The 22587-nt window shown below is 40.2% G+C and overlaps 1 protein-coding gene across 1 annotated transcript in view; it reads right to left on the bottom strand.

Annotated features, from left to right (window-relative positions):
• The window catches only part of BICRAL (BICRA like chromatin remodeling complex associated protein), a 277400-nt gene that overhangs the window by 211912 nt on the left and 42901 nt on the right, over positions 1 to 22587 (bottom strand). The window contains exon 12 of the mRNA XM_066993763.1: positions 253 to 22494. Within this exon, the coding sequence (XP_066849864.1) occupies positions 21692 to 22494 (803 nt within the window). The 3' untranslated portion in view covers positions 253 to 21691. The remainder of the gene's footprint in view (positions 1 to 252; positions 22495 to 22587) is intronic.

Raw genomic sequence — 22587 nt, 5'->3', positions numbered from 1 at the left:
GACGCACGTTTTCCTAGGAAAAAGTTCCTTACTGGCAATGAGTTCAGTTTAGAAAAATCACTAATACATGGGGATGGCTTTGCCTCTGAAGAAAAGCCTTTTGTCCTGACAAAGTGTGGGGGTTTGTTCACTGTGAGTATTAAAGGGCCTGAAGAAAGAGAGACAGTTTTACCAGCTTCCTACAACAGCTATATCCCTGCAGCTGGGAGGCTGAAAGCAGAAAAAAAGATAAAATCTGGGCTGATCGAGCACCTGATGTATTTTCTCTCTGAGTGGCTGTGCTAGGTTGGGACTTGGTGCCTTCAGGATCCGTGTGTGGGATGCCCATGGAGTCCAGCGGGGTGTACTGCCTCCCTCTTTTGGATGACCACAGTGCAATGCCCGAGCTTGAGATCTAAGCAAATGGGAATAAAAATGCAAGGATGAAATCTTTATAAACGCAAAACCAGAAAAATCTGGCTTGTGCTGTCTCATGAAGGGATTACTCACAGCTTTACATCCCGTCTTATCTGATAGGAGTTGTTGCCTATAGCCAAACAATATTAGGGATGAGCCACTGGTGAATAAAATACTCCAGCCTTGGGATTTAACTACGTTTTCAGCTTTCAAGTGCATTATCCTCCCTCTTTAGGTGAAACAAACAGAAAAGCAACATTTCTTCCATTGAATCACTGGACTTCCCTTAATTCTCACACTTAAAACAGATATATATTACTTGAATTATTATTTCTATTGCTAAACATGACAAATCTGTTTGCCACCATTTCTTCCCGTCCATGGATTACACTATTACAAATCCCAAATATTTTTATAGGCACTTTCTTAAGGGGCAGAGCAGAGCTTGCAGAAATACTTAGATGCCAAAATAGGCCAGGTTTAGTTTTCCAACTTCAATTTCCTTGATGTGCCCTGTGAGACCACATCATGGTGCTTTGTACAACCAGCACTGAACAACAGTCGGCTCAGCATGCAAGTTGTGCGTACCACATAGCAGAACCGTAGCTGCACGTCCTACCTCCCTCCGTCAGCAAACAAGGCCAAGCACATCTCATCATTTTGCAGCTTCCCCTCTCCTGCACCTCATTTAATCAGCTGTACATAAAACAGATTGCATGACAAACACTAACATGGATTCTGCCTCCCCTTATGCCGGGGTTCCTCTTTGTTGTGTTCTCTCCAACTGACATTGCTGCTCTAAAATGGCTCCTCGGTCATCTCAGAGTCCTAAAGAGAAGTCCTGTTAGCAGGGTTTCCTGCTCTCATCCATCTTTACAGAGAATTTCTTTATGGATTCTTATCTGATCTCAAAAATCTTTCTCAGAGGAAAAGTATCATGGGAATGAGCTGTACACTCCCACTGATTTCAATGGAATCAGAAATGTAATTAATTAAAATACAGTTGGCAATGCCTCAGTTCAAGAGGCAGGATGGTAGGTATAAATTGTAGCTATGGTATCATTTCAAGGGCAATATCCTGTTACTCCTAGCATAAAGAGAACGAACAAACAAACAAACAGAAAAACCCACACCTCATTACCAGCAGATAAAATTACATGGTGCCGCCACCACCACCCTGAGCAAAAATCCCGCTCCTCAAACCATTCCCCTATCAGATCACCAGGCTGACGAAGAGAGCTCACAGCCCACACTAACAGTTGGCAGGTCCCAGCCCAGGTGGATGGATTTGGGAAGTAAATTCCACAGCTGAGGTCGGGTGTCTCTGGCTGACTTCAGTTATAACCATTGCCTTGCAGGAAGAGAAGCAGTCTCCTGGGTGCCTGCTTAGGGATTTGTAGACTAAAGCTAACACCTTGATTTCTACCCAGGATCTTAATAACAGGCAGCAGACCTGACCTAAAGTGTTCTTGGCATGAAGCTCCACTTTGTGCACAAGCTCCAGTTTCCAAGGGTCTCAACGTACAGCCCTGTATGGACTGCACGACAATACCATAACACAGCCTCAAGGTGTCAAAGGCATGGATAACTGCGACAAGGTTTCTCCACTGGACAGAAAAGGCCCGTTTTTCTTAATATCAACATGGTTAAAAAAAAAAAAAAAAGGCAAATATTTCTTCAAAGACTTTTCTCAAAGTGTTTTTACGCCCTGGACACCACCAGTCTTGGAGTCCTTATAAAAGCTCTATTATGGACCTGGTCTCTGCTTTGAGAGAATTTTCTGACCTCGCGCTGATGAAATTAATAAAGTTGCCTAGGTGTGAAAGCAGCAGAGGGGGGGCCACATCACCCCCAAAACTCCTCTGGTGTGAAGATTAGCTAGGATATCCCGGAGAAATGTTAGTGGATAAAAATGTCTATCTTTGTTCTCCACAGAGCTTATTTCTGTCACGCCCCATGAAGGTTTACGGTCAATTAATTTGTCCGCATTTCAATTCAGGGCTGAGCTGTACAGAGTTGTATTTTTTTTGAAAGCTCATTTAAAATCACATCTAATTGAGCTGATTTTCTCTGCACTTCTTATTTTGGTATTCCCCCTTTGACTGTAACAACATAAATAATTCAAATGACTTTAGGTCTGGACAAGAAACTAAAATAATACTCTTTGCTCTAACAGACTTTTTGGACCAAAAGCATTTCAGCTGAAATAAACAAATGCTGTGCATCCAGTCTGCAGTAAATTGCGCCATACACAAAAGCAATTCAAGTCCCCAGTAAGTCCACGTGTGCGCGTCCACCACAAGCTCTGACATAAAAGACCGCCTGCATTATTAATTTATGAGTAATAATATGCAGTAGGGATGCAAATTAGGCGTGCCTGGAGATTTATTAGAATTCCCTCTGTGATGGAAGTGCTCTATGTAAGTAGGAGGCTATGTGTTGAATTACCAAGAATGCATCAAGGTATTTTCAGCTAAGTACCTTCTTCACAAGTGGCGAGTCAACAACATAAGGCTCCTGGCCAAAGTAACAAAGCTGCTTCTCCTGGCTAAAAAGCTGGAGATCAAAAGACCACTTCAGTTTAAAAGCCTTCAAAGAGGAAAGGGGTCACAGAAGCTATCTAGGGAGACAGACTGACAGAAAGACTGAGTGAAAGACTAAGGAGTGGGAAGGGTTCCTCCTCCATCTTATTATGAACAGCAAGCATTAAACAAAATTCAAGCAGTCTGGTACCTCGAAAATAGAAAGGTTGTTTCTGAAGTAAAAGAATGTTAAAGTGAACATACCTCCAAAAATATATTTTTGCATTAAAATCCATTTATTCTAAACTACTTAGCCAGAAGAGAACCTCAGGTCACTCTCCCTCCCCTGGAAGGAAGAAAAATGAGGGATCAGAGTCATTCCTACAAAAATGGTTACACATACAGCTGGATACACAACCAGGGGTTGATCTGAAAAAAAATCAGAAAATATTTTGATATTCAGGTGCATCTTAAAATGTAATCATAGCCTAACAATCCAGGCAAAGAGATTTCAAATGTGTTGTGAGCTCCCCACCACCAACCACCTATGACCAGAGCTCCTCAGGATATGTTCTCCACAGGCACTTTCAATGTCTGTGTAATTTTCTGTTCCTAGTTTGCGCCTCCAGGATTTTTCTATTTATAGCAATACTCATAGGGGGTTCCCTCATGCCTTTTCCCTTACCTGGGAAGATATATGGCTTTAAGCCCACCTTCAAGCTCTCATCTCTCAATTTTCAATTCAAAAAGAAGTTCTAGACTACAGAGAACTGTGAAACCAAGTATCAAATGTGAACACAAGTGGAATACAAATCCTGAAGGACACCAATTGTTGCTATGTAACCTCTCAAGAGAAAGTCCACATTTACTCAAAACTAGTGACTGCAAGCAGTACCCAACCCATTCACAAGTTCCCAGAGTCACAGCCCTGGATCATCAGTGGAACAAGGGTGGGAACAGAAAAAGCATGATTCTGAGATATTTTAGCAATTGTACTGTGCTCCATATGGTATCAGCAGAGCTCCAGGCAAACAACCTGCAGATTCCTTAGAAAGATGAATGGTCTGCTTTTACTATGGTGAGCTCCAAATACTGTGAAGATTATGGGTAAACCACAAAAGATCTTAAGAGATCCCGTCATGATCCACTCTCAATATCTCTGCTCTGAGGTGACCATTACTTTGGGACTTCATTCTAACAGAGACAAATCATTTTAGGTATTACCTAGAGGACCAGAGAATATAAAAAGGCAAAGTCTTTCTCATGTCCTAGGTTATGGGAAAAAAATTGAGGCAGCAAGATTTAGGAAAGAAAGTTGGCAGACTCATGTTTTTGTTCCAGTGAAAATTAACTAGCTTGAGGAGAAGCATTGGTCAGATTATGGGATACTCTCACTGATAAAGAAGATTGTAGAGGAATAACATGAACATGTGTAATACAGTGACTGCTAAAAAAAGCCACCTTCTTGGAAAGGCATAGCAATGACATGTTGTCAGCAAGTACTAAGCTCAGAAGTCACTTAGATATAGGTACTTAATTAAAACCCAAGTTATATTCTTGAGAACTTGAAGAATTCTCTGTTGAGAAAAAGGTTTTGATATAGTAAACCGTCTAGAAGACAAACCTTGGAAAGCTAATTGATAGCCCAGTATCCTAAAGGACGAAGAACTCTCAAGGAGTCCTTATGCAGCCCTAACTGATCATCAGCACAAGAAAAACAAAATGAGTTTATGTGGCTAGGTAATCACATCTTTTAGAAGCAATACTGCTGTTCTGTTCATCATTTGAGCAGAATAGCCACAAGGATTAGGAAAGAAGATGTGCTTACACGCATGAAAACCAAACTAAGAAAAATAAATGGAATTTATATGAAATACATCTACAAATCCAAACATCCCTCAAGATTTTTTTCCACTCCAATCATGATAGGCTAGTACTTGTTCCTAAGTCTGTTATAACTAGTGTTTTTGTTAAATTAGTAAGATCCCCCTGCTTTTGTCAACAAATGTTGAGATATTCCAAACTTGAAAGGTCTGTCTTGTACATCCTAATGTGTCCTGTACGCTGTACCCAGCACGTTTTACCAGCACATACTCCACCTGCATTGTAGGAGGAAAAAATGTACAGCTGTTTGGATTGGACTTGGCAGGACAGAAAATAAACTGTAAAAATATTACGGAGATTAACCAATTACATAGCACTGGACTCCAGAAACAGTGACCCCTACAAAAAAAAGAAAAGAAAAAAAAAAGTTTCTACTTGGCAAAAAAAGATTTCCTTGCATCAAACCCTATTGAGATGCACTTCCCAGATACAGCCACAATAGAAACACACAATATTTATTATAGAATCACTGCCCCACTTCAGAAGGACCCTGATTTTAATTGTGACAGAAGACCAAAATATTTAGGCACAAGAAAGCTACTGTTTTTTTCTTCCCCTGACAGCAGCAAATATTTTTACATTAGGTCACTGGTTCAGACTTATTGCAACTGTTTGGGCACCATTTAATTTCTTTGCCAAGAAATTAAATACCTTATCTTGAAAGTACCTGAAGACAACACACAGCATCTGAGAAGAGGCTTGCCAGTGTTCGTAGACTTATCTAAAATAAAGTTCATTAGCACGAGTCATTAGAAGATAAATAAATAAATGCAGGAAACACCACATTATAATACAGAAATATCTCAGGAAGATATCTTTGAAGAAAAAAATCCAGAACTCCTACCAACTACCTCCAGGTTAAAAGAAAACAGAGGTCATATGTGAATCTAAAGAATAGTAAGTTAATAAAGTATCCTCCTCCAAGCTTCTAGGAGAAGAAAAACAGAAGGGGGTGTTAAATCTTTGAATAAATCTCCAGTAAAGACAGCCAGAAATGATGCTGCTGTCAGCCACATGAAAGAGAATAGAGGGATTTCTCTTTTTAAATTAGTCTTTATTGTCTGCTTCGTAAATCGTGATCACATGTGGTATTTATTACAACGAAATTTTATTGTTGCCATAGCCCCGTTTCTTGCATTTGGTGTGTTCTGTTAATTTTAAAGAGAAAATGTCCAGAATTCCTTCAGTTCCGTGACTGAAACTTTTTGGCTGTGGACATGGTGGAGGGTCACAGTGACAGCCAAGGAGATTGCAGAAAATACGTGTGCATTCTTTAATTCAGAGTCAATGCAACAGGAAAAAAAATGTAGATTGCGTTATTCCATCTCTCCATTTCATCCTTGCACAGATAACTTTTTATGGGTAGGATGGGAATTCAAGTATAATGAGAGTTTTCTGTGCCTGTGCAACCTGGGGACTTGCGCGGCTCCCTCTAAAGCCCACCAGAACCACTCGAGTTCTGCACAATTATTTAAGACCTTCTACAACTGACCAAACCCTTTACAAACCTGCCAAGCAAGCAAAGCCAATTCACAGATTGACACAAATTCACCTCCCCACTGAGGCCGTGAATCAACACATATAGAAAACTAAAAAGAGGCACTGATATCACCACGGATAAACACATTCCTCGCATTTTTTTTCAGCTGGAAATTGACCCGCGTTTGGTTTGAATTAAAGATTCATCGCAGTGCAGCAAATAACTAAATGGGAAGATATGAGTCCCTTTGAAGAGCGTGCAAATCAAATTTGGGTGATAATTAGCAGCAGACAATGGAAACCTACTGTTTATTTGCACAGAACCTGATGTTACCGAAATGCAGCTTGAATTTAGGCACACTGAGAACCAAGTGACTGAGTTTTCAGGAATTAATTTAGCAGCTTAATATCTGAGGTAAAAACAACCATACTTTTTACAAAAGGAGACAGATGTACACGCGTTTAAATATTTCATTTTAGCTACTGTCCCCTACTGTATAGTTACTGCACTTTCAAGACTTTTTATGTGGTAATTTTTTCCCGCAGAATACTCCCCTCTTGGGAAAGTGATGCATAGTGATGCCATAATTGGAGAGGAGAATAAGCTGCTCACAGTCGAGTTATAATGAAGTACTACCTCCTGTAACGTCTGCCCAACTTAGTCCCTGTTTGTTTAACTTAGTTTGCCAGGGAGCATAAATACATGTGTCATCAGCTGCGTGTTTGGCAAACCGAGCAGTTTTTTCCTGAGATGTGTTTGGCCTCAGCATAAGAGGAAGCACAGTTTTGCAGTACAAGTGAAGATGAGAAAAATGGCTCTCCAGCACAGAGCAGGACAGAGCAGCAGCTCCCAAAAGATAGATTTGGCCACAGCACTGAAGGGAAATTTCGGTGTGTTTTTCACTTTGCCACTTCTTTTTTTTTTTTTTTTTTTCATTAGTCCAAGCTGCCAGCAAATATAAAAAGGCCTGGTTAAGGCAAAAAAAAAAAAAAAGTAATAGTAAAAGATTTAAAGCAGTAGCATCTTTGTGATGAGGGGAACTAGCACTACTGCAATCAGCAGAATGAATTACTCAGGCTGCGGGGTGGGAGCAGCATCCCAGGGCTGCTGCGGTTTTGAGAAGCAGGGAGGGCACCCACCCAGCTGGTGTTCCTAGCTCTGGGCCACCTGGCCGAGGAGAGACCACGAGGCAGGCCCTCGCTCCAGCCCGACCCCGACCCCGTAGGGCAGCAATCGGAGCTTTCTCTGCAGCACCCCGAGGCGTTTGCCCCGAGCCCTGCTGCTGGTGGAGAACGTGGGACAGTTGCTGCCTGCCCAGCCAGCCAGCAGCAGCGTGCAGCTTAGGGCAGCCGCCGTCCCGCCTCGCCAGAGGCTGCAGACGCTACCTCTGAAAGAGCTGAGCTGTCCTCCCACAGAGGTATGCACAACGTGAGTCCTGTATTAATAACGAAACAGCGAAGCTAACACATTCAGCCAGGTCGCTGGGGAAAAGCTTTGCCTCCTCTGGACAGACAGCTCACATAAATGGATGCCTAGCACTGCTCAGGTGTGGTTCTCTCCGGCCAAGGTTACGTTCGTCAGGATAAATGCAGTTTTCTTCGGGTAATTTTGGAAGGAGCACCCATATGTTTACGATATTCACCAGAGACAGCATATTAGTGTTAAATTTCCTTATTACTGAAGCAGAATGATTTCTGTTAACGCTAACACTGCATTATCGTGCCTAAGACCACCAGACCTTTAGGCCTCCGTCGAGGAATTCCAGCCTGGGCACCTGACCGATTTCCCACACTAGCAGGTTATCACTCCTCGACCAAGCCATCAGTAGCAAAGCCCTCATATATTTTGGCAAAAATGAAGGATGTTGCTTATTTCCTTTAGTTAAAGAAATACAAGCAATACTAGTTAAAACAAATAAACAAACAAAAACCCCATAACATTGACTAATCCAACCAAACAACTGTCCACCCCCACCCCCAGAAAACAGAAGCTTTTGTTTGATAAGAACAGGACAAGAACAGGTCCATGGACATTTTCTCTGATGGAAACACTGTCTGTCAAGCCTGCACCCCCCTCACCTCCCACCGCTTCCTACCATGAGCTGCAGCTCCCGGCCCTGCACTTAGGGCAATGCGGTGTTTGCGGCAAGGTGGAAACAGCCAGCTCACAGAAAACGTTTGGGTTAAAGGAAGTAAAACGACATTTTGTATAAGCACGTAACTGCAGCCTCAGACAAACCTCTGCCAATACTGTTATGGGCACAGTCGATCACATATCCAGGATTAAGCAATTCCTAAGTACCCCTTAGACCGTTTTCCAGCCTTTCTTCCAAGAAATTTACTATTTTAGTCTTCAGTTCTACTCCTCTGTTTGCATACCGTATGTCACCTAAAAACATCCAGTTCCAATGGCTTTTTATCTTCCTGTCCTGCTTTCACAATCACCTAAGCACTGAGCAGCTTGAAAACAACCCTAACACCACTGTAAATGCACTTTAACACCTTGAAAGATAACTCACATCATCTGCCACGTGATGACCACCCAAAACAGACGTATGTTGTCATATCTACATTAATATTAACAGTTTTTTTTTTTATAACAGGACTTAACTGAATTGAATTTTAAAATCAGTATTTTCTTTTTCATGCTGTGCTGTTTCATCAAGAGGAGAGATCACAGGGAAAGAGAAAGATCAGTCAATTGAGTAATAGGTTTTGAGACAAGGGAAGAGGCAGACAAAAGCAAAATGAGCCTCTTGGCAAAATCAGAGCCCTGAGCAGACACCTAGCCCAAGTTAAAATATCCTCCTTCTTCCCCTGGCAGCAAAGCAAGCATCCTTTAGGGAGCCCTTGGCAAAGGACAATGACTGTAAAATCCCTGTTATGGTTTTACAAAGGAGGGAAGTAGCAAGGAACCCGCAGAGCCCCTTGCGAGGAGGGGAGCAGACGCCGGGCTGCAGCACGAGCTGCTTCCCCCACCTCGTGGAGGAGCAGGAAAGTGATGGGGAAACTGCAGCCGCCAGGCCTGCATCAGGTCTGGGGATCTTAAATCCAGGGAAATGCCCCTTCCCCAGCCCCCCCCACAGCTCCAGAATTTGGGGAAGTTTCCTCTTCCAGCTGATTTAGCGTAAGCAGTTAAAAATCTTGGGTTTGCTTTGTTAGTATAGAGCACCATTAAATTTATAGCAGATTTAGAGAAGCAACCTAGAGACCACTACTGACAAGGAATGCTCAGTTCTTTACCTCGAAACTTATAACACTTACAGATTTTTTTCATTAAAAAAAAAAACGTAGAGTTTCTCCTCATTTGTGGTGATTTATTTTTAATCTCACTGTGCTCGAGGTTTCAAACCCTTGTACCATTAAGTTCCACCGCTGTTACACATGACAGTAGTTACCATGCTGCTATTATTCTGGAAGTTTTATTCTTAATAAGTTTTTATGGCCTCACTTGGTGTTTTCCTTTGTCTCATTATCTGTCCTTTTTCTCTTGTACTTCAGGTTTAAGTGGTGGTATCCGATTCACCTTCTGTGTCAGTCACTATTTTGTCAGGCTCCCTTTTATTTGATTCCCTTCTAAATCTATGCAAACATTTTCTTAATTTCCTATCTCTCAACTCCCTCTTTTTGCCATGCTTTTTGGCATCACAGAAAAGAGCGCTTTATTCAAATTAATGTTAATAGAATTGTAATACGACCAGATTTTCCTAGCCTGCTTCCACAGCCTCAGATTTTGTTTGCTCTCTGACTGCTCACTTATCTCAAACGGATGTTTTCATTGAGGTGTCTGTACCGACACCCACCCCAACACAAAGCAAGGTACCACGCAGCTGAACTAACCAAACCTATTAACTGGGTGTTAATTGCATAGCAAGCAGCAGTGAAATTAGGTTTGAAAACCAACACTCCATTAAGACAGCTGGGAAAAATTCACACTTCTCAGTGCTATTGTGTCCGGTTACAGAATCTATACGTGCTATTTCTTCCTGCAAAAAGGCAAACAGGAAAAAAAATGAGCCTGCAGAGTAAATGTTAGCTTTTACCTACACTCTAGTGCTTACTTGCCCCGCCTTCTTTGTTCTCTTGGGGAGGGAGGGGGAACACTCCCAAAAACATGTTCTCTGGAGGCAGAAGTGATTTAAGCCTAAGCCCACTTACCTGGCCAAAGGTAAAGCAGGCCAGATCTCTGCATTAGGCCAAGGCAACTGCACACCCAAGGAAGGCTTTACCACCTGCACCAAACCAGCAGCTCGCTGCCCTCGCCTGACAGGAGCCTGGCACGGGCAGTCTGTGCCTTCCCGCATGCGGGACAGCAAACGCTGTTCAGGCTTAAATACAGTTTTTGCAAGAATCCGTTCCAAAACTACATGCAACCGTACAAACCTGCTACCAATTAGCAGAGCTAGCTAAGTTTCTCTCCCACCTCTGCAGACAGTAGCTCACTGATTGGATTTAGCATTTCCCCTGCTGGGGCTGCTAAGTGCCTAGCCAGCTGGATGGCAGACTGCTCTTCAGCGGGATCAATTACAGCACAAAGGCCCTAAATAAATAATGCACAGTACCACAGACCGATTTCAAGGTGCAGAAGAAGCAGGGGCTCAAGTATCTGCACACGACCTTCCCACCTGCTGCCTGTGCTCCCAGAGCAGCTGCAGAATGAGAGCAAACCTGCTCTCGAGGGGGAGCTGGCAGCCACGGCACTGCCGGGTGAGACTGGGTAACAGGCAGGGACTGGGGGGGAGAGCAGACATCAGTTGTCCTTCGTGCTGAAAGCAGGCAAAGCCTGTCAAAATGAGGAGTGTTTGGGTTCGCACCGTGCAGTGAACGCTTTAGGAATGACTGCCCGGAGTTAGGAGCTACAGCATGGGGTGGACTCTCCAGCAGAGGATCGATGACTGGCACTTCTTGGTAAACACTCAAGAGCCAGCTCTGCTACAGATGACACCTACTTTATTGCTGTGTTGGCTTCACGAAGACACGAGGCTCAAACCAGATTCCACTGGACCAGGTACCAAAAACCTGTGAAATAGCTGGTGCCGCAAGCTAACACACAGAGTATGAAAGGAGCATCTGACACGAGTCAAGGCACCGATCTGCTCAAGCTTGGCACCAGCTAGCTGTTCCCCAGCAGGTCAGGAGAGGCAAAAATGAACACACCTTACACTGAGTACAATACCCGGTGCCTGTGCCATCCTGCACACTGCGACAGGCATCCTTGGAGGAAGAGCAGGCATTCGTAATTGGGAAGCTGACAGCCAAAGATACTTGCAGGTCCCAAAGGTCAAAATGTGGTGAGTCTGCATAAACACACAAATGCATGGTATGACAGAGTGCACAGGGCACAGGGCAGTGCTAACTTGTCAGCACTTAACCTACGAGTGCATTAAAATTAAAAATATGCTCCCTTTGCAAGATAAATAGCCATACAGGCAGCTGTAATTCCGTTCGTTCTGTTTTGTTCCCCCCACTTAAACATATACACAGGGTATGAGCATAAACTTGGTCTTTTGACACGTTTCTGACACATTCTCTTCCCAGGTCACAAAGGACTGAAAGCAACCCGTTTTTTCAATACAACCATCACCTGTGTGACCCTCAAATGTTCAATTCAAAAGGGCAGTCAGTGAAACCAAGGTTATAATTAGTGCTACATACTTAAATGTCCATTCTTCACGAGTCTCGCTAAGCATTACTGGCACACGATCACAGAACGGCTGAGGTTGGCAGGAACCTCGGGAGGCTGTCTTGTCCAACCCCCTGCTGAAGCAGGGACGCATGGAGAAGGTTGCCCAGGACCTTGCCCAGACAATGCAGCCCTGCAAGATTTCTATGTTGCCGAAATTGGCTTATTTCCTCATTATAGACCCATGTCCTGTAGTTGGTGGGAGGAAACATATGCAACAGTTATTTCAGTGCCCTTGGAGGCCTTAGGCTTTATCACTGCAGACAGAAGAGCAAGTAGCCTGCCCACCATGATTTTAAGAAGTTCGGGAAGTAGAAAATGTGAACAGAAGACCAACTGACCCCATTCTGCGTAAGGGAAAATATTAGCTGGGGAAAAAAATGTACCCAGAATGAGATTTTGTTCGATCTGTACGACTCTGAGACTTAACCTAGTTACTCTAATGCGCACCAGAACCACTCCAGTTCTGCACAATTATTTAAGACCTTCTACAACTGACCAAACCCTTTACAAACCTGACGAACAAGCAAAGCCAATTCACAGATTGACACAAATTCACCTCCCCACTGAGGCCGTGAATCAACACATATAGAAAACTAAAAAGAGGCACTGATATCACCACAGATAAACACATTCCTCGCATTTTTTTTCAGCTGGAAATTGACCCGCGTTTGGTTTGAATTAAAGATTCATCGCATTGCAGCAAATAACTAAATGAGAAGATATGAGTCCCTTTGAAGAGCGTGCAAATCAAATTTGGGTGATAATTAGCAGCAGACAATGGAAACCTACTGTTTATTTGCACAGAACCTGACATTTCTGAACTGCCTCTTGAACAGACACACAGGCAGTTGAGTATGCTGCTTTCCACCTCCATAGCTCCCCTCTTCTCTGCTTTTTTTTTCCCTAAGCTTTTACAGATGACTAAGTCAACTCATCAATCCAAAGCTATTGCCATCTTTTTAAGTAAAGGAGGGAAAGCAAGAAGCAAGCAAATATCTTCTTTCAACTGTTCTAAAAAAAAAAAACAAAAAACTGACCTTTAACCACTTATGTCTGCTGCTTCTCCTCTTCCTCTCCATACACACAAGAAAACTGGATTTCAGGCCATGTACTGCCTTTGGACTGCAGCACAGACAAATACAACTATATTTGCCTATAACACTTGAAGGCTTCTTTAACCTGGTCTCACCATTCGTGGCACGGTTAATTCCAACCTTCAGTCTTGCATTCTTTCAGTGACTGCACCCTGGTATCAGAGTTGCGAGAGATGAACTGCCATAAAACTGCTATTAGCACCTTCAGTTCTGAAAGAGCATGGCAGATAGATAAATAAATACATGAATAAATCCAAGTTTTCCCTGTCAGCAATCATCTTGCCCTGATATCTACATTAATATTTATTTCTACTGTTAGCCAGGTAAGAAAGAAAACACCTTAACCTCTTGGGGTAGATGCTAAACACATGCTCAGGCAAGTAGCAGGGGGCTCTCTCAGCTCGCTAGTCTACAAATTCGAGACAAATTCCCCCCCCCCCCCATTACTACAACTCATTTAGAGAAAATGGGAGCACAGATAAACCATTACAATTATTTGTATGATCATGCTTGATCACAATGGCTCTGATATAAAATGAGCCATCTCTGACAGAAGACTACTACAGAAACAGTCTTTAAGCTACAGGTTTTTGAGGATGCTTAGTTACTTAGGGGCTTGAAATTTGATTGCCAAAGGATAAAACAACAACAAATCAGGCTTCCTTTGGGGCTTAGACAAATTAAATGCAGTGTAAGTCAACTTTAAAAAGAACAGGTCTTCAACTCCCTGGGAAACACTTGAAATTTAAGTCTCAGACTGTCTGCCACAGAATTAAAACTGCCCTCCTCATCAGGGAAGAGTAACGTAACACATTCTTCGAAATTGAACACTAATTATTACAGGTGTCATAAGGTTGTGTATGTCTCCATTGAACACTCAGAATTTACCTTTTACTGTATGGAGGCTCTCTTTTCTATCAGTGGGAAAAGTTTAGCCTCACAGGAAAAGAGAAAAAATGGCACAGTAACTAGCAGATTCCACACCTTCTTCACCTCTTGTATGGAGTATTATCAATGACGATCACTCAGTATCACGAAAACACTTCCAATTCCACGATATTTTAGAGTCTACTCACAATTTTTAGTAACCTGTTCTTGCTCAATTTAAAACCAGACCTTGCAGACTAGGCATGTGTTTTCACAACTGCCTTAAAATTGTGTGTTGAGCCCATCCTTGCAACGATACATGCCAGTCTCTGTCCACGTACAATATTCATTGCACTGTTAAATTCATTTTTCACACAGTACCTATGGAACCCAAGTATTTTCACAGAAGGGGAGAAAAATACACTACGATTAATAATTTTTAGCTATGTTAATTACGTGATCTAATACAGCAATGGATACAATCCTGTACAACTTCTTGAGTGTAGAACACATACTGTGTCTGGAAAGCTCAGATTTAACCATTTAAATCTAAAGGTGCCCACCAAATCCATCCCCCACATGCCTACCTACCTGTCTCTTCCAAACCTTGGAGCCTACTCTCCTTCAGTTTCATCTGAATTTCTTCCTCTGTGCATAAAGGTTACTGAGACCGTCCTTCCTAAGCACTCAGTATTTAACTCTTCACAGACTTATTATTTGCCCCTGCTACTAAGGGCCTTCCAAATCCCGTTCCCTAATTAATTTTACCTTGAAAGCAAGGTGAGACTGAATTGGTCAACCTAAGCAATATTAACCACGTGCATTTGTATTGTTTGCCTTTTATCGGTATCAGGTACACCTAGCAAGATCAAGCTGTGAGATGTACTAAAGCAGGTTTCTGACTTTGTGCTGTTGCTTACTTAAAGGATATGCACAACACACACGTAATTCACAGTATGTTTAAAAAAAAGCCTAAAAGATCTATTCAGAAATTAAAATATATATAGTTTCTGCGTATTATTGCATTTCGGAATGAGACTTTGGAAGGAGAAGTTCTAAAGTGAAGTGCAATCAGCTTCATATTTAACTGAATTAAAAACAGATTATTCAAATTCAGTAATAGTGCAGCAATATTAATTATATTGTTTACATCACTTAGAGAACTCAAGAGGCGAGTGAAACAGTTTTATATATATAGTCAGTGCTGGCCCAGTGGCTGAATGCTGCAATATAAGAAAAGCAACTAAATACCCATATTTAGAATATTATCCCCTTGAGCTCAAAACAATAATTGCTGAAGCCAGACTGGGCCAAACTCTCTGTCACTTTCTCTCTTTTTGTGTAGGCAAACAAGTGCATGTTGCATGCAGCTCGCTTCGAGCTGCCCGACTCGTGAGCAAATGGAACTCAGTCACAGAAATAATAACAGCATAATCTCTGATTGCAACTTCAGAAGCTATTCGAATAGTTTAAAAAGCAAGTACCTTTTTCCAGTGTCTCTTATGTGCCACCCGAGAATTTCAAAAGGCTGTACGCTTCAAGTTTCTCTGAAGGAACTGCCATAGCTTGAAGCCAAGGAGAATCCAATTGCTGAGATGACGCACCAGGCTGTGCTGACGTAGCTCAAGAATGACCTATTTTAATGATCTCAACCTCGTGCTGTTCCAATTATGCTTCACAATTTGTAATTTCAGAATTTCACTTGAACTGAATGCTGAGCTTTAAATTTCATGACAGTAATGCAGACAAGATTTTATCCTCATATAATCGTTGGCTATTTTAGCATAGTTTTTATCATTTTGGCCACTGTACCACTTAGCACTTGCAATGATTTCTTACCGTGATTTGTGCATGGTTTCACATCTCAGCATGAACATTTGAAGTAAAAGTTCACAGAAGAAAGTAAAGCTCCGTATTTTCAGAACTGTGCAGCAATTAAACACATATAATGTTTAGAGGAAAACAATTAGAGGTTTGATTATATGAAAACATTTCCTAAAATCAACACCCGAAATAACTTCATTAATTAGATCATGCTGTCCACTTGCATGCTGAGACGTTCACCATTGTAGACTCTGAAACTCCTTGCATCACTTTCCACCCAAGGGCATAAAGTAAATTTCACTGATTTTTTTTTTCTTTAAGGGAAGTATTACCATCATAACCTTTAACTGAAAATCATTTTTCCACTTTTTTCATTGGACTGGGGATCAGGTCCTGAATGCCAGATTTCTAGAAAAGCCTGTCAGAGGCCTATACCACTTCTATCTCAGTGGTGACCAGAGACAGTGGGGCTGTATCAAGACAAGACTGTAATAGGAAATTAATTAGAATGAAATGTCATCATCTGAACAAGTTGCAATATTGATAAATATGTGACAGTGAACAATTCGTACAGCCAGGAGTTCAGCACAATTCTGAAAATTTGGCCTCTGGCATGACTCCGTTATGTGATGATGTAGACTATGTTATGTAGACATAAAAGCTAGCTGAAACATTAAAGCTGTCTAGACATACCAGCATGGACTAACTAATCTTGCTTCCCCTTCAAAGCACTGAATTATAAGATTGCTGTCATTTCATTAATTTAATATAGTTACAACAATTTACCTCAAACACCTCATTTTCTACACATTTCTTCAAAAAAGGAAAAAAAAAGAAATTAAAAAAAAGGAATTAACTGAAAAAAACAGAAAAAAACAAAACCAAAAAACAATCCTGCAGTACAAAAGCAGTAGTGAAGAAGACAGAGCACTACACTCCAGACAACTAATAATCTGCAGAAATGATGGCACACACCTAAACAAAAGCCAGGATGCAAGGCCAAGCTAAGAGTATACTTAAAAAGAGCCTTAAATTCTGACTTAGCTTGTTTCTCTATTCATAAAACATTTTTCCCCCATAAACTGTGTCTTACCTTAACTCTGAAAAAGATAAACAATGGTTTTATGCTATGCATGCAATGGGGGCAATTTTTTTTCTTTTGAGTCAAAAATAGTGGTTCAATGGGACACTTCATGTGTCCTTTATCTTTTTCTCCCCTACTACAGCAAGATTACTCAAGTTTGCTTGTTTACCTGTTGCAACTGGTTATTATGGATAATTGTTTCATTTTCCAATTTCCAGTACAATAACTAGTTGCAAGACTAGCAGCACAGAATGACAGATGCTGATCCATTAGTTATAAACAAATATCGAGTATACCCACCACTACTAATATGAAATCTGCATACAGTTCCATCAGTGCGCTATAAATGATGTTCAGATCTTTGCCTGACCTTGCTTACTTTATTTTCTGCAATGACTTCCCTTAACCAAAATGACAGCTGACCCCCAAGACACAAAGACAATTTCTTGCATTTCTTGAAGCTGTTTCACAAACATGTTGTTGTGAGAACTCCAAGCAACAACATGTACAATTTTAAAGGAAAAACTGAAAGGCTCACATTAAAAAAAAAAATCCTGAAGAGGAGAGGAATTTCTCTAAGGTTTAAAATCATTTACATACCTGCTCTTGTGCCAAGCTTATCGTGGCAATTTTTTTTCTTTCTACGGATCCTCAAAATGAAAGATGTTCAGACATTCTTAAACAAGCTACGTGTTAACCTGCATGCCCAAATCTTGGGATATTCTGCCCTGAACATTGGAATAAACTCAGGCAGCCCCCTCCCCCCCTTAAAATGCTATTAAAAGGCGATTAAAAAATATACCACATTCACGTAACAAAAAGTTATTCTGTAGTGAATACAGCTACATAGTAAGCTGCACATCCAGTGTTTCACAGCCCAGAAGGCACCTGGTAAGCCTACAGGGAGATGCTAAAGAGGAAAAAAAAATGCAAGATACTTAGCCATCCTAACCCAAACAGATTAAAATAACATACAGCTGATTTTATTCATTTTGTTACTGACTGAATCCATGTGAGAAGCATTCAAAATGCAAGTTTATTTTGTCTCGTTGACAAAATAACTGAATACTAACCATAAAGACTTCTACCTTTCAACACTGCAGGCCCTATTCCAAGGTGAGAGGCAGTGCACTTCAGCAATCCTTCGTTTTCATAGCCTCCGAAAATAAAGTGTTGAAGTTCCAAGCATAAGAGCTTTACTAGATCAGAATCTCAGCATGCTTTCTGAAAAATTCAATCATAGCAAGAAAAAGTTCATCACCCCTATAAAAGTAGGAGGAAGCATTACATCATCAGCAACCGAAATGTCTTCTCACAGCCAGAAGGAAGGAATGGGAAATACCACAAACACTGGTATCAGCAGCCAAATGTAACTGGCACAACTCTGAAACCTGCAGCCCGGATGAGATGGCTGGTTGACAAACATAAACCTCTCTTTCTTCCATCTCCCTGAGGTATCAGGAAGATGATGCCTCTATTTTGTGAAAGCATACCGGAGAAGGAGAGTGTCTCTCAGCACCCTCAGCGTGGTGAGCTTTCTAAAGACAACGTAGCAAGACCACTGTCAATCATGTTATTTTGCTATCAGCATTACTGTGTGTAGTTACAACACCACATGAACCAAGCCGTAATAGCATTAAGGCTTAAAAGCCTTAAATGTTCAGAAGTTCCATAAAGAGTACTGGAAGTTGGCCTATTAAATATTTTATAATACATCTGAATTAAAAAAAAAAAAAAGAGGCACAGGAGCAGGAACATTTTGCAAACACGTTACTTAAATTTGAGAACAACCCTCTTTTGGTAATGTGAATATTCAACTTGGGTAAATCAAGACAATCACAGATGCACATTTTTCCCAAATCTTTGGCTGTATTGCAATGGTTGTTTCAATTTGTAATCTCCAACTAAACATTTCCTATCCATGGATTAACAATATATTTACTGACTTGTGTCTTTTAACAGTATTTATCCAACATAACAAAATAAACTGCAATTTGTTATACTTTTTTTTTTTTTTACAAAACATTTTATAAATATTTTTACAAAATGTATACAAAGCAATTTCAAGTGAGACATACTTTACAAATGAAGGTATTTAAGCAAATAAAGTCCATACCACACTGACAATAAGTGACACATCCTCTTTAAGTGAAGTCAGTCTGTAAGGCCTCCCTAATCTAACAGATAAATTATACTAAAATCTTCAAAATGAACATATTTTTCTTAATTGCCAGTTCAAAATTTGTTTTAATATTAGGCAGTATTAAATAACATTGAAATCACAATGCTGATCCAGCAAAATAATGAAAACATGTCTAAAGTCACACACATTCACAATACTTTGCTGGATTTGATTCCATATGATTAATTTATACTTTTTTCTTTCAAACACAACAAAAAATACAATTCTTTCATTTACTGCTTCACCACGTACCAGAATTCCTTTAGAATTGAATTCAAAGGAGTAAACAACAGAACATGAACAATTCAACATTTATCTTGCTAGGACTGTTCACAGGGTTCCTTTCGCAAGTAGTTCAGAGAAATGTGTCTGACCAAGTCAACAGTGATTACTTTTTTTGTAATTTGTCACTTTTTATACCCATTGTCCCCCATCCCCAAATAAGATCCAACAGAAGACACATAGCCTGATACGTCAATTATGTATTTGCTGTACAGATGCTGTACCCATTTTGAGGTGGTACAAAAATCAAGTGAACCCATGAATGTGCAACTTTTTTTTTCCTATAAAAGAAAAAATTAACTAGTTAACATACAGCTGTGTAACTTATTGTTTTCCTTCCCAGATAGTTTAGAATGGTTCAATTTCCAAAAATCATAAAACAAACGCATCATGATACACAGCCATAAGCGTATTATTAAATCTAAAAAGGCAATAGGTGAAGACTATATTGTCAGTTTTGCCAATAAGAAAACAACTAACTGCCTGAGAGTCTATTCTATGGACACCTAACTAAAAATTTAAAACTGGCAATACTTATTACTTTGAATATCTTCTACAACACTTGGGAATGTTGGGATTTTACAAACATGTACTTTAAAATTGGCACAATTTTTTTCTTAAATGGCAATTAGTAACATACAAAAAACAGTATTTCCATTCACTTTGAAGGGAAAATGAATTTTAAACAAGTTCATCTTTCTCATGTTGCTTTCTAGATTTGGTTTCCTTTAGTGGTCAGACAGTGGACTGTAGCTCAATACTGAGTTGCACTGTGATCTGCTATCGTACGGATCTAATTCTGCTTTCTTTTGCACTATTCAGATGCACTGAGTTACATGAAAACTCTACCTTTTGTTTTCTTTCCTGGCAATCTAACTGACAACCACAGTTTGTCACGATGAGCCTCTAGATTATGAAAACTGTAATCAGTAAGTCTGAAGAATGGCTGGTAATTTCTCTAAGAAACTGTGGGGAAGGTCTGGGGGAGAATATAAGCATACCTTAGAAATCACAAAAGCTATATCCTCCTGAGCAGACATATGTACTACATGCACGTGACTAATGTCAGCGTACTTATGTGCACAAAAGCACTCACGACCAAAGTAAACTCGGAAAAAGCAGCATGGGCAGCAAAAAGAAAGATGGCATAGATTAAAATAAATAAATAAAATAATAAGGTTCTATCTTATCAACATGACAGTGAGCCAAATACAAACCATGCAATGGTTTCACTTGGCTCTACAATAGGAGTTAATAATTACACACTTTTAGATATGTTTTAACAATGGGATTGCTGATCGACTTTGGTCTGTACATAGCTTGATAATTATGACTGCTACAGTGGATGATTTTAACATTCTCTGACAGAAAAAAGCAAAAAAACAAAAATAAACACTGGCCTTTAAATTTCATCAGAGTAAGGCTAATGTCCTCTTAAAATATAAGCTACAAATATCATAACAGTTCTCAAATAAAAGTGCTTTTGACACTTGGTCTTAAAAAAAACAGCAACAAAAAAAAAAGAAAAACCAACAAATAAAAAAAAACATTTATACCACTTCAGAAAGACTCAAGGCTGACTACATCCAATTATAAAATGCAAAATCTCTTCCTCAAGAGTTAACATATATATGTATTATATATATAAATTCATGGCTCTATCATGGCCTCATCCTGTACACTTTGCCATTCATTGGCTTCCATTCTACCTTCCTTAGTCAAGCATTTATTACTTCATAACATGCCACTGTGACTAAGATCATATAATATCATCCCACAGACTAAACTTACCCACTACAAATATATCGAGTACTAGTTTCTGCTCAGAAAGCAATAGAAAAGCACTTTAAGTTTAAATTATGAAGCCTTGTAAACACACTGATGACATCCTTCCGACTTAAGAATCCTAAAACACAGGTTCCTTAACAAAGCAAATTATCACTTCTGAATAGAGGTACAGTGGGTTTCCAGAACAACTTAAAACTCTGAAGATTTGTGGAAAAGAAGGGTAGGGGAGAATTGTTGCTTCTATCACTTTTTAAAAACATTTTCTTAATAAATATATCCTTTCAAATGACTGTGATTGTCAGTATATTACCATGTTACATAGGGCCTAACGACCTGCAACCTTGTTATGTTGCAGTACTGCACAATTATCAAAAGCACTATCATAATAATACTTGAAATAGTAAGGCCCTAACAGACTGCATTCTAACAAGGATTAACTTTACTTGGATATCTCACTGTAACCACAATGAGTATTGCTCTCAAACACAGAACAGAATCTAGTTTAGAAAGGTTAACCTTAAATGTATGTCAGGCTGTACTTGTGGTGTCATTCACATTTGCTTCTGCTAAGAGAAACATCACTTGTCCATGGTACTGTAACTATTAACACTCTAAGATACTATTTACAGCTGCTTCTAAAATAGAGTCAGTTTCTACAACACCTTCGCTGTGGTCTGGAATAAACTTTTCCAGGCAGTTTTCCTGTGAAGCAATAGGTGAAAAATTAGGAAATTCTAAGTCAACAGAGCCACTACTCGATGCCTCGTTTTGTGGCGGTCTCCCAGCTTTTTTAAGTTCCAAGATGTTTTTAAATGTCGTTTCTAAACTCTTACTCAGCAGTAAGTCTTGCTGGGGTTCACCAGAGCCCTTCATGTTATCAGGATGTAAAACCTCATTCTTTGGAGGGCTCCTCAGAGTTTTGTCTTTGAGGGAATTATTACATGTTACCTTTGAGAAAGACTGAACTGTATTCCTCGATATTTTATTATGTGTTCCATGACTGCCTCTTGATACAGTTTTTGACAAGTCTTCAGAACTCGAAGAATTCTCAGTGGACTTGTTAAGGTCTTTACCAGCCATCTTTTCTTCAGAAAGGGCCTTGTACTGGCTCTCAGAAGAACAATTAGCTTTCTCAAACCTTAAAGCTTTAGTGAGGCTCTCCAATTTTTTAGTAGAAGCTGTTCCTTCTTGTGGTGTCAAAATGTTGTTAGGCACTAGAGGAAGTTTACTGTGATTTGTGGACTCTGCTGAGCTGGATTTTGGTCGGTCTCTGGCTTGGGTTTTGGTAGTCTGACTTCGAGAAGATAATGTTTTGCTAGACTGATGGTCACTTTTGCTGGTCTGTGCTTCATCAGCTGTTTTATCAAATTGTTTGGCAGAACAACAAAAATCGGCCTGATAACCATCTGAAAATTAAGTAGCAACATTTTACATTAACTACCTATATACCAAAAGAACATGTTCCATCTTTTCCTTTGTACTGAAATTCAAGTAACATC

Source organism: Anser cygnoides, chromosome 3 (assembly GCF_040182565.1).
Source record: "Anser cygnoides isolate HZ-2024a breed goose chromosome 3, Taihu_goose_T2T_genome, whole genome shotgun sequence".
Classification (NCBI taxonomy): Eukaryota; Metazoa; Chordata; class Aves; order Anseriformes; family Anatidae; genus Anser; species Anser cygnoides.
This window is presented reverse-complemented; position numbering and strand designations above follow the sequence as displayed.